This window comes from Xyrauchen texanus, chromosome 44 (genome assembly GCF_025860055.1).
Source record: "Xyrauchen texanus isolate HMW12.3.18 chromosome 44, RBS_HiC_50CHRs, whole genome shotgun sequence".
Classification (NCBI taxonomy): Eukaryota; Metazoa; Chordata; class Actinopteri; order Cypriniformes; family Catostomidae; genus Xyrauchen; species Xyrauchen texanus.
Window position 1 is genome coordinate 2,943,748 of NC_068319.1, and position 20,005 is coordinate 2,963,752.

Genomic DNA, 20,005 nt, shown 5'->3' on the forward strand with positions numbered 1-20,005 from the left:
CATATAATATCATAGATGGCGTTTATTTTGAATGGATGTCTATGGAGGAGATGCTTCAATTAACTACTTTTGTGAGGAAACAGCTCGTCAATTAATGAATTGACTGCCTGTCCGCCCATCTTTAACATGCTTTACACTAAACAATCCTTTTGGAGTAAACTATGTGTGGAGTTTACTACAATAACATTGCTGTTTTATGAGAGAAGACGCGGACAATTTTCCGACATGTAGGTGTCAGTTTACGGCTCTCCATTAATTTGTATGGTATCCGCAAACGGTGACTTACTGTCGTAGCTCGCTAGTTGACCGTAACGTAACGTTCTCTACTATTGTAAAAGCGTGGCGGTCTAGCGCCCGCTTTCAGCCAATCCAATAGACCTACCATGAGAACGTCAAGTTGCGTAATTAATATTCATGAGCCAAACCTTCGTCATAGTAGAAGTCGCAGTTTACTTGCAGCACATACGGTATATACGCAAAGTTAACGTCCCATATACACAATGCAATGTGTTTGAAACTTTGTTTTTTCCTAGCATGTAAAATGCAAACTATAGCTATTACACACCAGGATATATGATATTTCGAGTGGCAGCTGCGTAGTTTCACTTTCATTTAAACATCCGGAAATCACGCACAGGTTCGTTCGTTCGAAACTTTAATATATTTTTCCCCCCAGCACAACTCAGTTGCAAAGTTAAACGTATTGTATCATTTTTGTGTTTTTTTTTCCCCCTTTGTGACGTGCAAAGACTAAAAAACAGTGTCTATGTGTGCCATTGATAGCCCATTTAAACGTCATTTGAACGATCAGTTCTAGCATCAAGATGCACTTCACCAAGTCTTGGTATTTAAGCTGCCTCAGATTTGCTATTTTATTCTGTGTTATTGTTGTTGGCAACCATGGGGCATCTGTCAACATGGACACAAATGTGCTGCCTTTCCCCTGGGACAAGATGAGGTTGGCTGAAACTGTGAAACCTCAACATTATGACCTCCTCATACACCCTAACCTGACCTCTTTGACCTACACTGGAGTAGTTCAGATCCTCCTGGAGGTAGAAGAGGACACCAGAGCTATCATCCTCCACAGTAAGAACCTCCAGATCTCCAGAGCTTTGCTCTTTGGTCCCGTACATCCTCAAGAACTTGAAGTCACTGGGTTTGAACCCTATGAACAGATAGCTCTCTTCTTCAGTGGCTTCACATTTGAGAAAGGAAGCCATGTAGTGCAATTGGAGTTCTCGGCCAACTTGTCTGACAGTTTTCATGGGTTTTATAAAAGCACATACACCACACGCAGTGGAGAGGTCAGGTAAGACAACCTCTACATTGGTGATTCATTGCATAGTATCACTAACAATAATCATACTCCTTACTTTGAAGGTCAAAAACCTTCACATTTAAGAGTTTTATACCTACAGGACATTGGCATCCACTCAGTTTGAAGCAACACATGCTCGGGCTGCCTTCCCTTGCTTTGATGAACCAGCGTTCAAAGCCAACTTCACCATACACATAAAAAGAGAGTCAAGGCACATTTCCATATCCAACATGCCCAAGGTACACATAATTAAATCCTCTGGTTTCTCAATTATAACAGAAGCTGATGTTAAAATGTTTACATTGTCCACTATGTTTTTCAGTTGAGAACTGTTGAACTTGGTAACGGTCTACTGGAGGATCATTTTGACACAACTGTGAAGATGAGCACCTACCTAGTGGCCTTCATCATCTGCGACTTCCACTCCATTAGTAAGAAAAGCCAACATGGAGTCGAGGCAAGTTTCCCATTAGCATTTTAATTATATTATCATTAAGCTCAAGGCTTAATAAAACTGCCCATTCAATTTACTCAATAATGACTTGAATCTTAATGTAGATATCAGTGTACACGGTTCCTGAGAAGATCAATCAGGCGGAATATGCCCTGAACACGGCCGTCACACTCCTGGACTTCTACGATGAATATTTTGACATCCCGTATCCACTTCCTAAACACGGTGAGTGTGAGGGTATCATAACTACTGGTCAAACTAATTGATAGACTAATCAGTATCTATCAGAACTGACTAATCTCTGATATTAGGCCATTTTCATTTCATATCACGGCTCCTGTGAGTTTGTCGGTTTAGTCTGTGTGTTTTTTTATTTTCTCTCATGTCTCGCAAGTGCTTCTGGCATGCATGATTAATGTTTCCATGGGAACATTGAATGTTTCTAGGGGAACACTGATCATGCCACTTATTAGTGTGCTAGCAGCACCTGTTTCTCCACTGATTGACTCCCTACTTATGCCCTTCGTGTTCTCAGTATCTTTGCTAGATTATTGTTTGATGTGAAGTAACTTACCTCACTCTCTCTGCCTAGTTGGTCCTGTCTCGTGTATCTGTTTAGTTGCCCATCTCTGCCCGCATGTCGGGAGTGTGGATGCCTTCCAGTTTGCTGTTCGCTTGCTTTCTGTGCTCACGAGTCTTCAACGGAGGACTCCTTGTCTGTGAGTGTTGGGAGAGTGATTGCTTTCCAGTCTGCGGGGCATTGTTCTCTGCACCTCATTAAACTTCAATGGAGGATTCCAATTAATCTGCTCCTGACTTCCACAACGCTCCTTGCTTGGCCATGGCGCGCACACATCCTCAAACTCCTCCCCGCAACTGCAGCCGGTGACAGGATCCTCAGTCTTCGCCAGCACAGTGGAAGTTATTACTTATTGTTAATAAATCCTTTGAACTGTTCCTCTGCTCTTGGGTATCTTTGTCTCGCTCTTGCACTCTGACAGAAAAATGTAGCCCCGATGGACCCAGCGGAGAAATCTGCTCTTCGCTCCACCCTCTCTCAGCAGGGAGCTTTACTGGGACGTCAGCAGGATCAAATCTCCTCTTCTAACTGGGCTCTGGTGATGATGGTGTTGCAGCTCACTGAGCTCAAATCTGTCGTTCAACAACTCCGCCTACCTCCTGATGCTGGTCCCACTCAGGAAGCACCCTTACCGGCTCCGGCAGTTCTCCACGTTTCTGGGCGCTCAGTGGCTCGTATCCCTCCTCAAACCCCTTTTTCAGGTGAGGCGGGATCCTGTAGTATATTACTTTCACAATGTTCCCTGTTCTTTACGTTACAGCCCTCTGCTTTCCTTTTGGAGACAATGAAGTTGGTTTGGGTGATCACACTTCTCACCGGAAGAGCCAGTGAATGGGGGACCGCCATATGGGAGAACAGACATCCCTGTTGCGCCTCTTTACACGCTTTCTCCACAGAGCTCCGCCGAGTTTTTGATCGCTCAGCTCAAGGTCGGGAGACAGCGATGGTCTTATTCAGACTGTCTCAAGGAGATCTACGAGTCTCAGATTATGCTATCGAGTTTCACACCCTGGTTGCTTCTTGTGAGTGGAATGACCACGCCATGTGGGACCGGTTTCTGCATGGGCTTTCCGACGACATCCAGGACGAAATCTATCCTTTGGAAGCCTCCATGCTTCGACAATTTGGTGGATCTGTCTATCCGAGTCGATCAAAGCCTGGCCATGCTGTCCGGTCCGCTACTTCAGCTAAGTCACGGCCGACACAGAGCCAATGCAAGTCAGGAGAACTCAGATTTCACGTAAGGAGAAGCAGTGACGCCTCATTAATACACTACAATTTCATTGTGCCCGGCTGGTAATTTCTCTGCTCCCTGTCTGGTAAAAGACACCACTCGTCAGTGGGAAGGGGATTACTGGCGATTGCAACACCTTTGACAAAGCCGGACCTTGTACACTTCTCCCTGCCCGGCTGCAGTATGGATCTACCGTCACACAGTCTAGGTAGATTCCAGAGCCAAATGGAACATTATGGTCATAGACTTGGCTTACAAATGGCGGCTTCCTTCGGTCTAGTTGGATGAATCTATCACCGCCCACACCCTCAGTGGCACGCCCCTGTCTAACATCCCCCATTCCACCATCCCAGTCACCTTAATCTCTGGAAATCATACGGCGCAGTTGTCCTTTTACCTGATCCAATCTCCATTGGTAGTGTTGGGGCATTCTTGCTTGGTAACGTACAACCTGGTCAACCAACACTGTTCTTGCTTGGAGTCCTTACTCTTTTTTTACTGTCTTATTTTTGCTGTCTCCCCTGTCCTGTCTTGTGTTTCATTACAGGATGAACCGGTGGATTTATCCAGAGTACCGTTGACATACTATTACTTAAGGGTAGTGTCCTGTACCGCGACCCTTCCTCCTCATCGCCTGTATGACTGTGTGTTTGAATTGCTTTCTGGCACCTCGCCTTCTCGGAGACGGCTGTATTCGCTCTCAGCTACCAAGAAGGAGGCCATGAATAGTGTGCATATTATAGGTTGACCGATTGTGGATTTTGCCGATAACGATGACTAATTGCATATCGGCTGACCACTAGTCAAAATGGTAAAACTTTAGTGTGCATATTATAGGTTGACCGATAGTGGATTTTGCCGATACTGATGACTAATCCCATATCGGCCGACCACTAGTCAAAATGGTAAAACTTTAGTGTGCATATTAGAGATTGACCGATAGTGGATTTTGCCTATACCAATAACTAAGCTGGTGGGAAAGGCAATAACTGATTTATTGGCTGCCAGTTTACTGTTCAACCAATGTCTCAATAAACAACCAGAAAAAATTAGGATCTGGTAAATAACACGGGGCTTTTAACCATTATCAAGCCCAAAATACACCAGAGACTCTTATTAAGAAATGATGGAGACTTGGTCTAGTTACAATGCTTTATTTACAGTTAATTGCTCTAGTTACAGTTAAAATGAATTATTAACCAAATTATGCTTTTTATAGCCTATATATTCACCAAATGAAGAGTTTTTAATATAGAGATATTTCACCAGATGTGGTTTAATGAGGAATAAGATATGAAGTTGGAGACACACACAATATTACAAAATATCTGCTTTTAATCTGCAATGCAGTTAGAAGTTGTAATCAGAATATTCATCCTCCTCAGTTTTTGGATATAAATACCCTTTATCCTTGCAGATCTTGCAGCGATCCCAGATTTCCAGTCAGGTGCCATGGAGAACTGGGGGCTGTCGACATACAGAGAGTCTGGTTTGCTCTTTGACCCTGAGAAATCCTCTTCCTCTGACAAACAAGGCATCACCAAAGTCATTGCCCATGAACTCGCCCACCAGGTTGAGATCTCAATTACTGATTCAATATAAGAACAGGGTAATGTACAGTCAGCCTGTGTTTATTATCGCAAAATAAACCCTGATGTGTCACCCTGAAGGTTTGTGAAAATGACTGGCTGACTGTGCATTATCACACTTTGTACACTGCTTATTACCAAAAGAACAAAAAAAGAAATGTTGATTATATTTTAAATTATTTGATTATGTGCCAAGAGACCATGTAATATGAGAGACATGAAACAAGCACATCTATTTAGGAAATCCACCTTACAGTGCTGTGAAAAATGATTTGCCTGATTTCTACTGTTTTTATGAATATTTCACACTGAATTGTTTCAAAAATTCAAACAAAAGCAAACTGAGTAAACACAAAATACAGTTTTTAAATTATAATGTTATTTATTGAAGCAAAAAGGTTATCCAATACCAACTGGGCCTGTGTGAAAAAGTATTTGCCCCCCTTAGTTACTAAATCCCCAAATCTATGAAACTGCATTTATAATTGGGTTCAGCTGGACTAGACACACCCAGAACTGATTACTGCCACCCATGTTCAACCAAATCAACATCTAAATAACAACAACTGCTTCAGCAGCATGAAGTCGGCTAAAAGGTCTCACCCAGTAGCTCAGCATGCCAAGGTCGAACGAAATTCCAGAAATGATGAGGAAAAAGGTGATTGAAATATATCAGTCTGGGAAGGGTTACAAAGCTATTTTAAAGGCTCTGGAACTCCAAAGAACCGCAGACAGAGACAGAGAGTCATTATCTCCAAATGGAGGACTTTTCACAGTAGTGAACCTTCCCAGAAGTGGCCGACCTTCCAGAATTCCTCCAAGAGCACAGCGACGACTCATCCAGGAAGTCAGACAAAAGCCAAAGACAACATCCAAGGAACTGCAGGCCTCTCACATCAATAAAGGTCACAGTCACATGACTCCATTATCAGAAAGACACTGGGCAAAAATGCCATCCATGGAAGAGTGGCGAGGTGAAAACCACTGCTAACCCAGAAGAACATTAAGGCTTGTCTGATTTTTGCCAGAACACACCTTGATGATCCTCAAAGCTTTTGGGAGAATGTTCTGTGGACTGATGAGTCGAAAGTGGAACTGTTTGGAAGACAGGGGTCCCGTTATATCTGGCGTAAATCAAACACAGAATTCCACAAAAAGAACATCATACCTACGGTCAAGCACGGTGGTGGCAGTGTGATGGTGTGGGGATGCTTTGCTGCTTCAGGGCGACTTGCAATAATTGAGGTAAACATGAATTCTGCTCTTGACCAGTAAATCCTAAAGGAGAGCGTCTGGTCATCAGTCCAGAGTTGAAGCTCAAGCGCAACTGGATTGTGCACAAGACAATGATCCAAAGCACAGGAGTAAGTCCACCTCTGAATGGCTCAAAAGAAGCTAAATTAAAGTTTGGAGTGGCCTAGTCAAAGTCCTGACTTGTACCTGATTGAGATGCTGTGGCAGGACCTTAAATGGACAGTTCATCCTCGAAAACCCTCCAATGTGGCTGAACTAATGTTCTGAAATGAAAACTACAGCGTTGTGAAAGACTGATCTCCAGATATCGGAAGCATTTGTTGCAGTTGTTGCTGCTAAAGGTGACGCAACCAGCTATTAAGTTTAAGGGGCAGTTAGTTTTTCACATAGGTGTTGGATAACATTTTTGCTGCAATTACAAAATATATATATATATTTGAAAACTGTATTTTGTGTTTACCATGTAGCCGTAGTTTTATGTTATATCTCGTTTAAAGATCTAAAGAATTTAGTATGAAAAAATAGAAGATATCAGGAAGGGGCAAATACTTTTTCACAGCACTGCACAGTTTAGCACCATGATTCAAAAATACTGTATTTGACCACAGATTGCTGTGATTGACCTGTCAGAATCAAGTACTCCAGAGAGCCTTGTAATAAAGGCACTGATTCAACATGAAGGTGAACGTTGTTGTTGTTGTTGTTGTTTATGTTTATTCATCTTTTGTCCAGTGGTTTGGAAACCTGGTAACCATGCACTGGTGGAATGACCTGTGGTTAAATGAGGGATTTGCCAAGTTCATGGAATTTGTGTCTGTCAACATCACCCACCCTGAACTGCAAGTGGTGAGACCACCAATATTTACAAATTAATTTAAAGGGATAGTTCACCCAAAAATAAAAATGCTGTCATCATTTACTCACCCTCATGTTGTTCCAAACTCAAATGACTTTCTTCCGTGGAAGGGATTTTCATTTTTGGGTGAACTCTTCCTTTAATACAGCAGTTGAGATTGTGATATGGTATTGTAGAACAGTGGGTTTCAAACTAGGGTCTGATGACTTACTTATGAAGTTACTTTTTGTAACACATTATAAATGTAACATTATACATTCAAATAAATAGCTGGGGGACCTCGCAAGTGGATCATGGAAAAGTTGGAAATCCCCTGCTGTAGGCGAGAATGGCTGATATATAATGTGTCATTGGCATGTTTGAAATGGAATAATGGTGCACAAATGTGTTTCAGGATGATTATTTCCTGGAAAAGTGCTTCACAGCCATGTCAGTGGATTCTTTAAGCTCCTCGCACCCCATTTCCACACCGGTGGAGAATCCTGCAGAAATCAGTGAGATGTTTGATGATGTTTCCTACCAGAAGGTACACCGGCAATGTGGCTCCCTGTAGTAGTCTTATAGTTGATGTCTTCCTGAATGATTTGGTCCACAGTATGGACCCTTTTCACATTTCTTAGGTTAGAACGCGGAAGTAAAGTATAGCATGCCAAACTTCTGTAGTGGTGAATGAGAGACCACAGCAAATATTATTTTTGCAATCCCATTTGCTCCAACAGCAAAAGGAAAAATCTGCTTCCACCCATTACATTTCCACGACTTTCCAAAAGAAAACAAATAATAGAGAAAAGTTTGGTTTGACTCTTTCTGTGTGCAGGCATGAGATAAAGCCGTTTGAGTCTTTTCTCATTAACATGCGCTCATCTATAGAAGCTCTTTACAGAAATGCCGATTTTCTTAAAGAGACAGTACCGGTTTTTTTATGTAAATGCTTGTAAATAGTACAAAGTATGAAATTAAACAATTAACATGTAATAAATGCATTATAATCATATTTATATATCATATTCATTGATTGATTACATATAATTGTTTATATAATACAATAGTCCAAAAATAATTAATGCTGTACCTAGTTAGAAGGTCCCTTCTAAAATGGACATTATACCCATCCATATAAATCGATATCAAAATGAAATGGATCAGGAAATCTTATCAATACCCAGTCCTAATAAATAATACAAAAGTGTACTAGATTTATGTTAAATAAGGCGGAAGTGCTTCATCACAGTATTTGAAAAGGGTCCATTGTGACTTTGTTTGAAAATAACTAATTTGTAATTGATCATCTCTTAAGGGAGCTTGTATTTTAAACATGCTGAGGGATTTCCTGACCCCTGAGGCTTTCAAGTATGGTATTATACTCTACCTGAAGAGACACAGCTACCAGAACACTGTGAACACTCACCTTTGGGAAAGTCTGACAAATGTGAGTAAACATGTACTTACTGTGTCATAACACTGCATTTTTAGTTTACCCAAAAATTAACATTCTGTCATCATTTGCTCACCCTCATGATTTTGTAAACCCATATGACATTTTTTGATGCATGATGTATTTTGATGCAGTTTTTCCCTCACAAAAAGGTTTTGTATGGCTTCAGAAGACTTAAAGAGACAGTGCACCTAAAAATAAAATTGTATCATCATTTACTCACCCTCATGTCATCCCAGACATGTATGACTTTCTTTCTTCTGCTGAACACAAACAAAGATTTTTAGAAGACTATTTCAGCTCTGTAGGTCCATACAATGAAAGTGAATGTGACCAAAACTTTGAAGCTCCAAGAAGCACATAAAGGCAGCATAAAAGTAATCCATATGACTGCAGTGGTTAAATCCATGTTTCTGAAACAAATCAATATTTAGTACTTTATTTACTATAAATTCTTCTCTCTTCCCAGTAGGTGGCGATATGCACAAAGAATGCAAATCACCAAATACAAAAGGTGAAGGATGTGAAAGTGAAAGTGGAGATTTACAGTCAAAAATTACTTAAATATTGATCTGTTTCTCACCCACACCTATCATATCTCTTCTGAAGACATGGTTTAAACCACTGGAGTCTTATGGATTACTTTTATGCTGCATTTATTTGCTTATTTGAGCTTCAAAGTTGAACCCTGTTGACTTGTATTATATGGACCTACAGAACTGAAATATTCTTCTAAAAATCTTCATTTGTGTCCAGCAGAAGAAAGAAAGTTATACACATCTGGGATGACATGAGGGTGACAGAATTTTCTTTTGCATTCAGATCTGTACCTCTGATGGAACGGATTCTGGACGGCTAAAAATGGATGGCTTCTGTTCCAAAAACAGTGCTGAAACTCCGGCCTCTGTGAGTGATGCATTAAATAATTTACCCGTAGTAATAATTTATTGTTTTTATCAATTTTAAGTACCTACACTATGAAAGCTTAACATTCTCATCCTTTTAAAAAACATTTTGTAAGTCATCTCTCTGTGCACAATCCATTAACAGTCATTTACATTAAATATGAACCATAAACCAAACAACTAATTGATCAAACCTTATAAATAAGAAATCCTGTATCCGCAGAAATGGTTCATGGAGGACAGTGTCGACGTGAGAGCAATCATGGACACCTGGACATTACAAGAGGGGTTTCCTTTGATCACTGTTGAGGTCAAAGGTCGAGAAGTCAGCCTGAAGCAGGAGCGCTTCCTTAAAGGAGAAAAGTCTTTAAATAGTTCAAAGTAGGTACTGTTATTTGTTTTAGACTATGTTTGGAATAGAAGACCTCATTATGTTGCATGTTTAGTTCATCCTGGAAATACATACATATTGGCTTTTTTTTGTAATGCAGTTTTTTGTAAAAAATTAGGGCTGTCAATCGATTAAAATTTTTAATCAAATTAATTACATGGTGTCCCGGTAAGTTAAGTGCATTTAATCGCATATACATATATTTGCTGAGAAAGGCCCTCATATAACAATAATGAAATATATAATGATGAAATAATTATACATAGATATCTATAAATATTTACAAAATTATATATTATTTAAATAATACAAAATATTCAGATAATTAAAATGCATTTCATTCTTGTGGCAGAAGAGTTCATCATTGATAAGACAATATAAAAAGCGGCTTTAGAATACAATGTATTGTTTATTACCATATTATTGATCATAATCAGTTGGTGATTTATTATGAGGGCTTGTTTAAGGACCCGTGAATTTACACCTGCATCAGACATGCTTGTGCAGTGTCTCGGGTGCGTTGCGTCATAAAAATAAAAAATTTTTAGGTCACTGTGTCAAGTTAAATATAGTTGTAAATAAGTCAATGGAAAGGAGGAGGCGAGAACCAGCTTGTCAATATAAATAATATTTTTAATGATAAACTTAAAAAGACAAAACACACACATGACAGACATGTCCGTAAACTATCTCTCTCTCCCGCATAATCCTCCGCCGTCGGCCTTTATCCCTCTCGGAGGCTTGATTAGCCTGATAAGGGACCGGGTGTGTATGATCACAATCCCTTAGTTTGAATTTATGCTACATCAAGTGTTTTGAATGCAAGAACGTAACGCATGTCTGTGTTGTTTTCTTCACTGTATAAACTGCGCATTGCCATACAGCTGAAGTTTCACTTACTGCCCTCTGGAGTAAACAGGTGGTACTACAAGCTTGCATTTCTCAGGAATCTTCCTTATTACGGTCCGGGGGAAGTGCGATTAATTGCGTAAATTTTTTTAACGTGTTATTTTTAATAAAATGAATCGCGCTGAATTAACGTGTTAAATTGACAGCCCTATAAAATATATTATAATTATTAAATATATATATTTTAAATGTTAAAATAATATTAATAAGATACAAAAATAATAATAATAATCATATGAAAATGTTAATACAAAAATATAAATAAGTTACAAATAATATGAAAAAAAAAAAAATTTTTTTTTTGTTTATTTACTTCTGGTTCATTCGTCGCACATTTTGGCAAATGTAGTTGGCCATTCAGAAATTAGCTTACTATTTACTAGGGCTGGGTATCGATACAGATTTCCCGATCCAATTCCAATTCGCAAGCAATATCGATTCATATGGGTATATTTCCGCTATAATGTCCCTTTTGCTTATATATGAAATAAATGATCTCCCAGCTAATGCTGTTAATTATACAGGAGTACAGTTAATTTTAATAATTATATTTGATTAGTTTTTCATCATTTTGATCAAATTTTAGCTTTTTAAAAATGATCAAATCAATGTATTCAGTTTGTATGTTATTATATAGCATATATTATTTAATTTGTACTATTTACAGGTGATTACATTGATTTGTTGAACATGTGCTAAAAACCGCTACTGTCTCTTTAAGGAAATACAGCATTTCTGTTAAGAGCATCAGTAAATTAGCGCAAGTTATAGAGAGACTCGAACGGCTTTATCTCATCAGTCCTATGTCTGATTAGAATTAAATGTTTATTTTGGTTGTTTTGATCAACAACTGACTGCAGAGAACAGAAAGGGTATTAAAAGAGACATTATTCAATGACAAATGGGTTGTGTGGATCTCGTCTTTGGACATGGAACAACTTTTACTCTCAACATGCAGTTAAAGGATCTCGCTGCTGAACACTTCACCACTATATTTACAATTACTGCTGAGTGAAATCTGAACATTTACCAGCCGGTTGCCAAATATATACATTTTTAGTGGCATAGTGTGAAATTTGTTTGCAAAAGCGAGTGATTTCCTCTCATTGTATCAGAGGTTGCACATTGCGATGCATCGGGAAATCTATATTTTTACCCACCACCACCATTTACAGTAGTTTGGTAGTATACTATTTTGATCTAAGGCTAATATTCATTTTTTTGTATACATTTAATCTCTTGCTGTAAGATTCCTTTGGCAAGTCCCTTTGACTTACATCACCAGTCACAGTCGTGCAGTCCAGCGTTTCCTGTTGAAAAGTAAAGAAGGTGTGTACCTCACCAACAAACATTAAACCAACCCAAATATTTGCACTCCAGAAACGCTTTCTGAGCTGATGCTTTACTCGCAGATGTGTTATACCTGTCAGAGGAGGTGGAATGGATCAAATTCAACGTGGGTCTGCGGGGGTATTATATCGTACATTATGAGTCGGGGGGCTGGGACGCTTTGATCAACCAACTCCAGCTGGATCACACTGTGTTCAGCAGTAACGACAGAGCCAGCCTCATCCACGACATCTTCCAGCTGGTCAGGTGAGAGAAGTTCAGTATGATATATAATGTCATTGACATTCAAATTCATGTTCCCACTCTTTCTTCAGCGTTGAGAAAGTCGGTCTGGATAAAGCTCTGGATCTGAGTGTGTATCTCAGTGAAGAGACTGAGATCGTGCCAGTAACACAGGGCTTCAGCGAACTGGTGCCACTCTACAAACTGATGGAGAAGAGAGACATGGTGCAACTGGAGAATCAGCTGAAGGTTGTGCTTTTAAAAGTGACGCATTTTCCAGTTTGAGATAAAGCCGTATTTGTACATGCACGGCACACCTAAAAATGTCATTGCATTTGCACAATAGGTGCCACAATTTATGGAGGCCCAAACCTGCAAAAATAATAAATAAATACATGTAATAATAAAAAAATAAATAAAGGAATATATGTCTTGATAAAACTAATATAATTCGTTTTTAATGAAATTTATTCCTGAATTTATTATCGGATGACTTTATTCCTTTATTATTTTCTATATTTATTTTGCATTGTTTTTATTTATTTTTATATTTATTTATTCCCACATATATTTATTTCCATATTTATATATTCCCATATATATTTATGTATTTATACATGTATTTATTTTGACTTTTCTGTGTGCAACATGGAAATGAGGGAGGCGGTCCTTGTGGAGCTCCAGTGCATCATTGGTTGAGAGCTCAATAGCACTTATCGAAAGTAAATAAGATGGACGTCCCACCGTAGCACACTCTGACTCGCACAGATTTAGAATATGCAGGGAAACGTTTTGCAGAGAGTCTAAGAATTTAGGATGTGCTTCGACATTCATACCGGCCTACAGCTCTCCTAAAACATCAATAAGCATCACTACTCTAAATGAAACATAGTCATTTGATGTGTTGTTATCGACTTCATTCGCTAAGTTGAAAAATAAGGTTAAATCATATCATTTATGAAACTTGCTCATTTTGTGGTTTTGTTGAAGAAACAGCTCCCCATTTATTTTGTGATTGTAGTATAACCAATACATCTTGGATTGACTAAAGCTCTTATGTTTTAGCCCCACAAAAAGCTTTAGTTTACACGATATGACTATGACCTGACATCACATCAAAACAAGTCAAGCGTAATCGAGCACACGCTTCAGTCTACAATAAACCAATGGTGAGCAGGACACGCCCACATAATTATCATACAAGAGACAGAAATGTAAGAATAAATGTAAAAATTAATACATGTTGGAATATTTAAATATAGAAATAAATACACATGGGAATATTTAAATATTTTAAATAAATACATGTGGGAATATTTAAATATTTTAAATAAATACATGTGGGAATATTTAAATATGGAAATTAATACATGTGGGAATATTTAAATATGGAAAAAATACACGTGGGAATATTTAAATATGGAAATAAATACACATGGGAATATTTAAATATAGAAATAAATACACGTGGGAATATTTATATATGGAAATAAATACATGTGGGAATATTTAAATATAGAAATAAATACATGTGGGAATATTTAAATATGGAAATAAATACATGTGGGAATATTTAAATATGGAAATAAATACATGTGGGAATATTTAAATATAGAAATAAATACATGTGGGAATATTTAAATATGGAAATAAATACAGGTGGGAATATTTAAATATGGAAATAAATACAGGTGGGAATATTTAAATATGGAAATAAATACAGGTGGGAATATTTAAATATGGAAATAAATACAGGTGGGAATATTTAAATATGGAAATAAATACATGTGGGAATATTTAAATATGGAAATAAATACAGTTGGGAATATTTAAATATGGAAATAAATACAGGTGGGAATATTTAAATATGGAAATAAATACATGTGGGAATATTTAAATATGGAAATAAATACAGTTGGGAATATTTAAATATGGAAATAAATACAGGTGGGAATATTTAAATATGGAAATAAATACATGTGGGAATATTTAAATATGGAAATAAATACAGTTGGGAATATTTAAATATGGAAATAAATACAGGTGGGAATATTTAAATATGGAAATAAATACATGTGGGAATATTTAAATATGGAAATAAATACATGTGGGAATATTTAAATATGGAAATAAATACAGGTGGGAATTTTTAAATATGGAAATAAATACATGTGGGAATATTTAAATATGGAAATAAATACAGGTGGAATATTTAAATATGGAAATAAATACAGGTGGGAATATTTAAATATGGAAATAAATACATGTGGGAATATTTAAATATGGAAATAAATACAGGTGGGAATATTTAAATATGGAAATAAATACAGGTGGGAATATTTAAATATGGAAATAAATACATGTGGGAATATTTAAATATAGAAATTAATACATGTGGGAATATTTAAATATAGAAATAAATACATGTGGGAATATTTAAATATGGAAATAAATACATGTGGGAATAAAAAAATATAAAAATAAATGAATGCATAAATAAATAATAATAAAAAACAAATGAAAGAATAAAAAGGAGAAAATAATAAATAAAGGAAACAAAGTCTACAAAAATAAATTCAGGAATAACTTTCATTAAAAACGAATTATATTTGTTTTATCAAGACATTTATTTTCTTATTATTAAATGTATTTATTTATGTATTTATTTATTATTTTTGCAGGTTTTGTCCTCCATAACAATTCGTATGGTTTCCATTTTTAGTATATCATCTATTGTTCATTTCAAGAATGTATTTTGGTCAAATGTTTTGCTTGTGCTTTCTGGCTCTATAAGAAACACCAATGCAATGACATTCAGACATTTCTAAGTGTGACTTAAATGTCCAGATACATTTTGGGGCCTCTGTAGTACACTTGAAATATTCTGGCACATTCTTTAACAGGGTTATTTAGTGAAGTTATTCAAGAGATTGATTGACAGTCAGAATTGGACAGATGAAGGGTCTGTATCGGAGCGGGTGCTCAGGAACTATCTGCTGTTGTTCGCATGTGTGCGCCGTTACCCGCCCTGCGTCAGAACCGCGACAGAACTCTTTCAGAAGTGGAGAGAGTCAGACGGCAAAATGTGGTAAGAGTTATACCACAATATAACACATTTAGTTTGGGTTTTGTTCAGGATTAAATACTAGAATACTGCACAGTGTAGTTTTCTATACATAGCTCCACAAATATGATGATCCCCTTGTGACAGACCCCCATTTGTAAAATTTTTATAAATTATTTATTTAAAAAACTACTCCAAAAAATATAGATTTTGTATTAAGTGTCTTTATATATATATATATATATCATTTTTTTTACATTTTCTGATTTGTAACACCCTGCTTTTTTATTTTTTTACATGGAATGTGAAACAATGTGCAGAATGCAACATTCCGCATTTCAAACTGTAGAATGCTACTTTGTATCACATGACCTCACAATGTTGCATGTTCAATTCAGTGAGTAGTGTCGAGTTACCTCAGACGCTACTCACTGACTCGTTTTGCCTTTCATATCCAATTTTGTGTAAAAACATGAAATTATTTTGCACACTACTTTCAAGAATAGAGGGGAGTATGCCACTTTGAACATACCCATTGTTATGCCTTTTGTTCAGGCTGCCTACTGACATTAGTTTGGTGGTGTACACTGAAGGAGCACGCTCGGATGAGGGCTGGGACTTCCTGTTGGAGAAATACAAGCAGTCTGTCTCGCCGTCTGAGAAGAGGCTGATAAAAGCGTCTCTCTCGTACAGTCCACTAACTCACAAACTTCACTGGTGAGTCGTGATTTCACAACAAACGCCAGCTGCACTCGTGAAGCTGTAGAGACATCATGCGATATTGGCATTTCACCCAAACCTGTGCGACCGGCCTTTAATTTACAGATGAAGGTGAACTATTTGACAGTTGTATTGCATAAATAAAGGCCTTACTTAAAAAGTAAAAGCATTTGAATTAGAGGTTGACCGATAGTGGATTTTGGCAATACCGTTAACTAAACTGGTGGAAAAGGCTGATAACCGATTAATCAGCCGATTCGTTTTTAAAATCAATTAATAGAGTGTATGCTGGGCACAGACACAGAAATCTGATTTGGTGCATAACGTGGGACTTTTAACTATAAAGAAGCTCGGAACAACCAGGGACTCTTATTTTGAAATGACAGAGACTTGGCTCCGTTACAGTGTCCTATATTTGACTATTTACCAACTTAAGCTTTTATGGTTTATATATATATATATATATATATATATATATATATGTATATATATACACACACATATATATATACATATACACACACACACACACACATACTTGACCCGATGAGCTTTAATGAGAAATAAGGTTTATTATTATTATAAAGATATGAAGTTGGAGACACGATGTATGTGCTGAGGCAGCACATTTCCATATAGCAGCATTTTGCGTTGCATGTACTGGGAGGAAAACAATATGGATGAATATTGTCAATACACAGCCGACCTGTTGCCATGGTGATGAGAGAGTAACTCACCACACGCATGAACACGTGTCACATAACATGCATGTCAGCAGGGAGACACACAACCACACTGCATCTTTGTGTTGTCTTGCATTTATGTTGTTGTTGTGTTTGGACACGTATTACAAATAATTTTTTAATTACTCTGTGCAGCGATTGTGTGAGTGAGTGAGTGTGAATTTGTGCGTGAGTTAGTGAGTGCGTGTGTGTATATGAGTGTGTGTGAGCGTATGTGTGTTTGTGTGTGTGTGATTGAGTGTGAATTTGTGAATGTGAGCATGTGTGCATTTGTGTGTGTTTATTTGTGAGTGTGTGTATTTGTGTGTGTGTGTGTGATTGAGTGTGCATTTGTGTGTGTTTATTTGTGAGTGTGTGTATTTGTATTTGTGTGTGTGTGTGTGTGTGTGTGCATTTGTGTGTGCTTATGTGTGTGTGTGTATTTGTATGTATGTGTATTTGTGTGTGTGTGTGATTGAGTGTGAATTTGTGAATGTGAGCATGTGTGCATTTGTGTGTGTTTATTTGTGAGTGTGTGTATTTGAGTGTGTGAGTGTATTTGTGTGAGTGAGTGTGTGTTTATATTTGTGTTTGTGTATTTGTGAGTGTGTATATTTGTGAGTGTGTGTTTGTGTGTATATTTGTGAGTGCGTGTGTGTGAGTATTTGTGAGTGTGTATTTGTGTGTGTGAATATTTGTTAGTGTATATTTGTTAGTGTGTGTTTGTGTGAGTGTGTGTGTTTGTGTGTATATTTGTGAGTGCGTGTGTGTGAGTATTTGTGAGTGTGTATTTGTGTGTGTGAGTGTGTGTGTGTGTATATTTGTTAGTGTATATTTGTTAGTGTGTATTAGTGTGAGTGTGTGTGTTTGTATTTGTGTTTGTGTATTTGTGAGTGTGTATATTTGTGTGTGTATTTGCGTGAGTGAGTGTGTGTGTGTTTGTGTATATTTGTGAGTGCGTGTGTGTGAGTATTTGTGAGTGTGTATTTGTGTGTGTGTGTGTATATTTGTTAGTGTATATTTGTGAGTGTGTATTTGTGTGTGTGTGTGTGTGTGTGTATATTTGTTAGTGTGTATTTGTGTGAGTGAGTGTGTGTGTTTGTGTGTATATTTGTGAGTGTGTGTGTGTGAGTATTTGTGAGTGTGTATTTGTGTGTGTGTGTGTGTGTGTGTATATTTGTTAGTGCGTATTTGTGAGCCTGTATTTATCACTTTGTGGGGACCAAATGTCCCCATAATGATAGTAAAACCCGAAATTTTTGACCTTGTGGGGACATTTTGTCAGTCCCCATGAGGAAAACAGCTTATAAATCATACTAAATTATGTTTTTTGAAAATGTAAAAATGCAGAAAGTTTTCTGTGAGGGTTAGGTTTAGGGGTAGGGTTAGGTTTAGGGGATAGAATATAAAGTTTGTACATTATAAAAACCATTATGTCTATGGAAAGTCCCCAGAAAACATGGAAACACAACATGTGTGTGTGTGTGTGTGTGTGTGTGTGAGAGTGTGTGTATATTTTTTAGTGTGTATTTGTGTGTGAGTGTGTATTTGTGAGTGTGTGTATATTTGTGTGTGTGTGTGTGTGTGTGAATGGAGGAATAAAAACAAAAACTATCGGCAACTGTCTGCAGACATCATCATTAATCTGTAAAAACGAAATATCGGTCAACCTCTAATTAAACATCTCATTTAAATAGAACAGGTGAAGGTGAATCAGTTCTTAACTCATCATGGTCACATTTCTGTGGTAAAATAAGATTAACTGTCAGAATAACTGCCAATCAAAAGTCTTTTTTATTTTTACAGTTTCCCTCAATTGATTCTAGTAAAATAATCAAAACTAAGAAACAACACTAAAGGAATTATGTAGTGACCAAACTAAATCTCCCCTGTATTTCAGCTCAAGCTAATTCATTCGGTGCATCCTAGAATGCTTTAACAGTATTGCAGGAATTCTCATGTATGCTGGAGACTTGAAGAAATTCCCAAAAAGATTTATTTTATTTTTGAAATTGCAGTTTTATTTAGATCATAATAAGTGTGTCAGTACAACAATGGTACTGTCTGACCCTTTAGCTTTTCTTTGTCTTGTTTTCTAGGCTTTTGGAAAGAAGTATTAAAGGACAGATTCTGAAAACTCAAGATCTCCCGTCACTCCTCATCAGTGTCAGTAAAAACCCCAAAGGATACAAACTCGCATGGGAGTTCCTGAAGACCAACTGGGGGAAACTTGTGAAAAAGTGTGCCCCAACATCCAACTTCCAGAGTGTATCGGTATTCCGAGATATTGCGAATTACTTTCAAACGAATCATTATATTAATCATTGAATTTTCTTCCAGGTTTGATCTCGGTTCATCCGCAATATCTCGCATGGCAGTTGGAATTACGGATCAGTATTCTACCAGGGAAATGCTTCAAGAGGTACTTGATCGATTCATTCTTGCTAAAAGTGTGAATGCAAATTGAACTCAAGTATTCTTAATTTGTGTTCCTGTAGGTGCAGTCGTTCTTTAGTTCACTAGCTCAGGATCAGGGATCTAGACTTCGCAGTATTCAGCAGGCCCTGGAGAAAATCCAGGAAAACGTTCGCTGGATGGATAAAAACGTTCCGCTATTAAAAGCCTGGCTGGACACACACAGTCCATGAGTATCTTCACAAATCCAGATGGTTTTGAAAGTGTGCATCTTTTGTTTGACCCCCAGACTGCACTTGGTTTCACCTTGGGTGTGCGTCTTCTTTACACAAGCCTTGACACTGGAAGCATATTTGGCTGAAGGAAATGTCCTGCTAATCTTAAACATTCAGGAAAGAAGATACAACAACAGTGTTCATAGGAAACAGACTTCAGATAGCAAAACGGATGACCCATATTGTTACATTGTGATGTTTAGAAGCTAGCAGAGCCAAGAGTATTGTATTAATGTCACGGGTTTCAATAAAAGTTGTGGATTTCAAATAAATATTTTTACAAAGAGAAAAAAAAACAACAACACTTTC

General features: G+C 37.3%; 1 protein-coding gene across 1 annotated transcript; it reads left to right on the forward strand.

Annotated features, from left to right (window-relative positions):
• The first annotated feature begins 440 nt into the window (after positions 1-440).
• erap1a (endoplasmic reticulum aminopeptidase 1a) lies at positions 441-19,987 on the forward strand. The gene is made up of 18 exons (XM_052116770.1): positions 441-1,312; positions 1,422-1,560; positions 1,644-1,778; positions 1,880-2,000; positions 5,007-5,161; positions 7,165-7,278; positions 7,683-7,814; positions 8,586-8,717; positions 9,546-9,629; positions 9,852-10,009; positions 12,178-12,257; positions 12,341-12,524; positions 12,593-12,749; positions 15,404-15,588; positions 16,120-16,281; positions 19,106-19,246; positions 19,347-19,428; positions 19,505-19,987. The coding sequence occupies exons 1-18, from the start codon at positions 825-827 to the stop codon at positions 19,652-19,654; spliced, it is 2,799 nt and encodes a 932-aa protein (XP_051972730.1). The 5' UTR covers positions 441-824; the 3' UTR covers positions 19,655-19,987.
• The last annotated feature ends 18 nt before the right edge of the window (positions 19,988-20,005 follow it).